General features: G+C 56.6%; 1 protein-coding gene across 2 annotated transcripts in view; it reads right to left on the bottom strand.

The window, feature by feature from the left end:
- The window catches only part of FBRSL1 (fibrosin like 1), a 32,285-nt gene that overhangs the window by 24,280 nt on the left and 2,461 nt on the right, over window positions 1–5,544 (bottom strand). For both annotated transcript variants that reach the window (XM_045296812.1, XM_045296811.1), the window contains exon 2: window positions 598–795. In XM_045296812.1, the coding sequence (XP_045152747.1) occupies window positions 598–789 (192 nt within the window). In that variant the 5' untranslated portion in view covers window positions 790–795. The remainder of the gene's footprint in view (window positions 1–597; window positions 796–5,544) is intronic.

The raw sequence follows: 5,544 nt of genomic DNA, 5'->3' as shown, positions 1-5,544 counted from the left end.
GGCACCTGGGCAGACAACCACAAGTCAGGTGGTCCGAGAAACAGCATAAGAGCTCCACCCACCTCACACACAGACACTGTCTCAGACAGGGTGAGCCAATGGTACCTCAGACACGTGCTGCCTCCCCGCCCCCCCCAACCCCACTCCCCGCCTTTACAGACACACTGGACACCCTGTACTCGGCGGAACCTGACAGACGCAGCAGGGAGACGGGGCCGGCCTATCACCCTGGTGTTGTCGCTGCTCCCCTAGGCTAAGCACGCACCACACAGTGCACCCCCAGCAGAGGACACAGTATACAGGGCTTCCGCCCATCTAGCCAGCCTGGCACAGCCTCTGCACAGTGTGGCCCTGGGCAGCAGCTACCCCTCCCGCACTGGCCCTGACTCTGTTCTGGCCCCCAGCCCCATGTGCCTTGCACCCTGAGCCCAACAACGATGGCACACATTGCCAGGCAGGCCCAGATGCCCACGGTTGGTGTCCAGGTGCTGATGCTGGCCCCGAAGGTGCCCCCAGGGAGTATGCAAAACCCGAGTGCCCAAGGAGGGGGTCGTGTGTGCCCAGGGGAGGGGGTCTCAGGCTGAGACTAGGACTCACCTGCTTGGTGGGCTGTAGTGGAACCTTCTTGCCCCGGTCGCAGGCAGGTTCCAAGTCCTGCTCTGGGCTGCCTGCCTCCAGGGGCCGCCCGTTCTCACTGAGCTCTGCTGAGGGGCAGTTTTCTGGCTCCCGGGGCTTCTTGATGAGGCGGCGTTCCCATTTTTCCTTCCGCTCGTGTGGCTTTAGGGCCATGTCCTTCTGCAGGGGGAGAAAGGACAGAGCTGCTTAGTGTGAGAGCCTCAGCTTGGCCACAAATACATGGAACCTGCTAACGGCACCACTGGGAGACTCTTGTTACCTCACTAGTGACACCCCTGTGAGACGCCAGCGTATCCCACTAGTGACACCATCAAAAGGCTTGTCACCCCAGTAGCAACACCATGATGGAGCTGCGCCAGGCTCACGTGGGTAGCTCTGGGCCTTCTGCTCCTGGACTGCACATACCTGGAGGGTGGCCCATCTGAGTGGGCATCTCAGCTGAGGGAGTTTCACGTCTTTGGGGGAGGGTCTTATATCTGGGAAAGTGACTTCTGTGCAGGGGAACAGATGGATTAAAGCTAAAGGGAGATGGATGGATCAGAGATAAGCGGTAGACTCACTGAAACCTGAATATGGTAGAGAGGGAAATGAGCAAGTTTCCCAAAATGCCCAATCCAAGAACAAGAGTGAAGCCCAATTCTGAAGCCATCGCTCTTTCTGGGGACCTGCTACCTCTCAGGGGACACCTGGGCATGGACCCTTTCCATCCCTGCCCCTGTGACCCCAGTCCAGCACAGAGCATTGCACACATGTTAGCATGAAGCAGAGCCAGGAGTGGCCCTCCCTGGGATCCTGGGCGGGGACCAGTAGAAGCGGCAGCTGATCATAGGCAATGATGAGTCAGAGACGAGGTGTGGAGCCTCCTGCAGACTCATTGGCCTGATTCTGTGTAGTCTGGCACCTCTGATGTGGGGAGACCCCCCTCAGCCAGGGATTCAAGCCTGTTGGCAGAGGCAGTTGTCCCAGATTTCCTATCTCTGCTTGGTGGCCTTTGTTAAAGGCCTGTCCCTGTCCAACTGAGGGGCAGTGGGCCAGGACAGGAGAAGACAGGGTCAGGAAGGGCTGGGTACAAAGACCCCATATGCATATATACACACACACACAGACACACGCACGCACACGCGCACACACACACACACACACACCTTCAGAAAGGTGTCAGCCTTGCTAAAGACTCTGAGATAAACCATAAGCCTGCATCAGAATATCGACAAGGCCACAGACTTTCCCAGGAGTTGAACCTGTAACCCTTCTGACCTGCATGGACTCATCTCTGACAACACCTGTCCCTGATTCTGCAGGTGAGATGAACAACCAGCATGACTGTGGCTGCCCAAGGGTCCAACAATGGGCAAGGAGATGGCAAGGGGACGCTGGGCCGGGCCCAAGTCTCATCTAGAACCCACCAAGGGATCAGATGACATCTCCAAGAGACATGGTCAGAAACACGAGCATTTGAACGCAGAAACACTTTCCCACAGGCCTGTTTCTGCAGCCTCAATTCACTTCCCGGTTCCAACACCCATCTCCCCACTGCTGAGCCCTGTGGAGTTTGTAGGGGCCACATCCACCCTCCTCTGCACGAATGCTGGCTAGCCCCACCCCAGTCACGGTGCTGGGGGGCATTTCTAAACTCAGGATATCTGGTCCTGACTGCCTGTGGGTATCAGGCCAATTCTAGGCTTGAGTGGTGAGGGTGCCCCCAGACTCTCTGTTCCAAGAACTAGCAATGGCTCATTGGGCTCTGGAACCATGAAGGAACATGGTGCCCTCAGGCTCCCAAGAGGAGCCAGCAGCCACACTAACCCCGAGGAGCAAGGGACACAGATGAGGGGACTCAGCTACATAGAGATCGGACAGAAGCCAAAGGGAAGGGACCACTCAACTGGGGCCTGGGTGAAGCCATCCTTATCACGTTGGCCTCCCCTGGAGAGTGTCCCAAAGTAAACTGGTGCTGTGAAATGTACAGGAGGGAAAATGGCAGTTCTAAGAAGCCACCACACTCACACATGTATGCACACCCACACATTCGTATTCACACTTAAACACATAAGCACACAAATGCACACCCACTCCCATATTCACACAGCCATGCAAAAATGCACACACTCGTGCACTCCCACACATTCTTATTCACACAAAGCACACTCACTCACGCACATCCACACCCATATTCACACACAGCCACATACACACTCATGCACCCCCCCACATAAGCACACACTCATACCACACACATCCACTCCCACATTCATACTCACTCTTAAACACATAAGCACACACACTCACACACATCCATTCCCATACAGCTAAGGCACACAGCACATTCACACACAGCCACTCTCACCTGTATACACAGCCAAGCACACTCACATGCTCATGCATGCACATACACACCTCCACTGCTACATCCACACTCGCACACATACCCACAGATACAGGCACACTCATGCATACCCACCCTGGCACCACTATCATATTCAAGGTGGAGAGTCAGCCAGCCTGTGTGTGCAAAGCAGATCTGGGCCTCACGGGGTCCCCAAGTGGTCCTCACAGCCCAACTTTCCAAAAGACTGCCAGACCTTTCTTCCAAAGGCCTCGGGGACAGTTGAGAGTGTAAGTTTAAGGTGTTAAGCAGGATGCACATGCTGGGAGGGCTACAACCTGTGGCCTGAGCTGCTCTGCCCACGGAGCCCCCCAACCCCACTGCCTCACTCATAGGCGGCCACCAACCCAGAATCTCACCCCTTCCCTTACCTCTGGCTCTCTGCCCATCTGTGCTTTTTCCCAGACCACCTGCCACCCACCCTGTGATGGCACCTCTGGGCCTGGGAAGGGCAGCCCCTAGAACAGCACTGCACCCCAGAGTGGGGCCCTTCAAATGCGCTGGCAGTCTAGCCACGCTGGCCATCCTCACGCCCCCAGGTTAGGCAGAGGAGGTCTGCACAGCCAGTGTCCTCCCATGACTCCAGCCACAGCAATGGTGCTGCCCAGACACCCACAAGACTCAACATGGGACATAGCTGGACACCCCCGAGTGGCACTCACGGCCCCGGGTGGTTCCCAAATGCATAAATTCAGTGAGGTCCACAAACACAAGTCTCAAAGACAGGCAGGCAGGGCAGAGGGTGGGACGTATCCCATGTCCCCCCACTCAGGCTGCACACAGGCCACAGTAGAACAGAGCAGTGAGCCTATCACACAGACATGGAAGGACGGTCAGTCTGTCAGCAGACAGCAGTATGAGGGCAAGGGGCAAATGGGATCCAGACAGGACACCTACATTGCAGACAGACACATCCACCATGTACACACACCCAGATGAGGTATGCACAGCCACCCACATGCACACTCACACAGGAACATGCACTCACCCTGACAGGGACATGTACACCCACACCATGTGCACACTCACACTCGGGGGCACATGCAGACACCCCCCGGGCATTTGGCATTCGCACATGCACACTGGTGCTAGGGGTCCACAGGGTGCTGGGCCAGGGCTCTAACAACAGGGGCTGGGAGTGATGGGCTGCCCAGGATCCTGAGGGATGGCCCTGTGAGTGTTGGGTGAAACACAAGCTTTCCATTGTGGGCAAATGCCGCCTTAATGGGAAATGGATGCAGCTGACCTCATGCATGCTGCAGCTCTGGGCTGCTGGTTCTGCTAGGATGGTGTCTGGCAAAGGGACCAGACACCTTACTATGTAAATGAGGTGGCTGTGGCCTACCAAGATGACTGGTAACTTTTAATGACCTGTCAGGCTTATAAAGGTTAACTTCAGAGGTTGGAGGAGAAGGCACTATCTTCAAAAAGACTGGGAAGGGAGCAAATCGTGTGCACCTGGGGTCGTTGCACCAAGAACATGCTCGACCTGAGACAGAGCTGTGACACTGTGAGAGCACAGAGCTGGTCCAAGCCAGCCAGAGCGACAAGAACCTGTACAAGGTGGCCCACCAGCCAGGGGAAGCTGAGTGCTTCCTGGCAGGAGAAGAACTAGCACCCTCCTCTGGGCCAGAGGCCTGAGGCTGGCCTGCTGGCTGGCTCACTCCACCAGAAGAGGGGAGTTCAGTCTTGACCATGAAGGTAACCTGCAGCATCCCGGATATGAGACCTCTGCCCACGCGTCTGGTCTGAGTTCCGTGTGGCCAGTGAGGCCTGGATGGGCCGCATCAGGACTGCTGGCGGCAGACAGACGAGGTCTGACATCATGGTTAGCTTACAACAGGGAGGTAGGAAAGTGCAGCCTCAGTCAGTGGATGGAAGGGCATCTATGTCAGTTGGCAGTGCCCAGTATGGAGGCCCGAGTATGGCAGTGCCATGGGGCATTGAGTGGACAGTCCAGGCCCACCTGGGTGTTGTGTCCCTCCTGGCTCCACCATTGCCAGTGTGGACATGCCAAGTTCCTGCCAGGCACTCACATCTCGGCTGCTTGAGTCACCAGCAGCCACCCTGTTCTCGGCTTGGGCAGAGACAGTGCAGGGCACACAAACCTTGCCCACAGTGCAGCACCGTCCTGAGACCCTGAGTTGCAGCTGATCCACCTTTGACAGGGAGGCTCGCCCGTGTGGGCTACTGGAGTAAAGCTGGTGACCACACAGGAAAGAGCTACTGCCCTGCACACACCTGGATGGGCAGGGGGCATAGGTGAAGATGTGTGCTTGGCCACACCTGCACAAAGCAATCCAGAAGGGAGAAGCGGGGCAGGCAGGCCGGGCCGAGGGGAGCTGTTTTCAGTGGATATGCTTCAGAGCTTGGCTGAATTTAGTGAAAACCTGCTATTCAGAAAACAAACTGGGCACAAGGGTTGGGTGGGAGAATGAAGCCCTATGGGGGCTTGGAGGTGAGGGGCCTACCAGAGGTGAAGGGGAGGTAGGTGCTCAGTGGGGTTGACGGGAGGATAGCCT

This window comes from Echinops telfairi, unplaced genomic scaffold, assembly GCF_000313985.2.
Source record: "Echinops telfairi isolate 266 unplaced genomic scaffold, ASM31398v2 ScPeMD7_7412;HRSCAF=8450, whole genome shotgun sequence".
NCBI classification, from domain to species: domain Eukaryota; kingdom Metazoa; phylum Chordata; class Mammalia; order Afrosoricida; family Tenrecidae; genus Echinops; species Echinops telfairi.
Note: the sequence above shows the minus strand (reverse complement) of the source record. Positions and strands in the feature narration are given on the sequence as shown.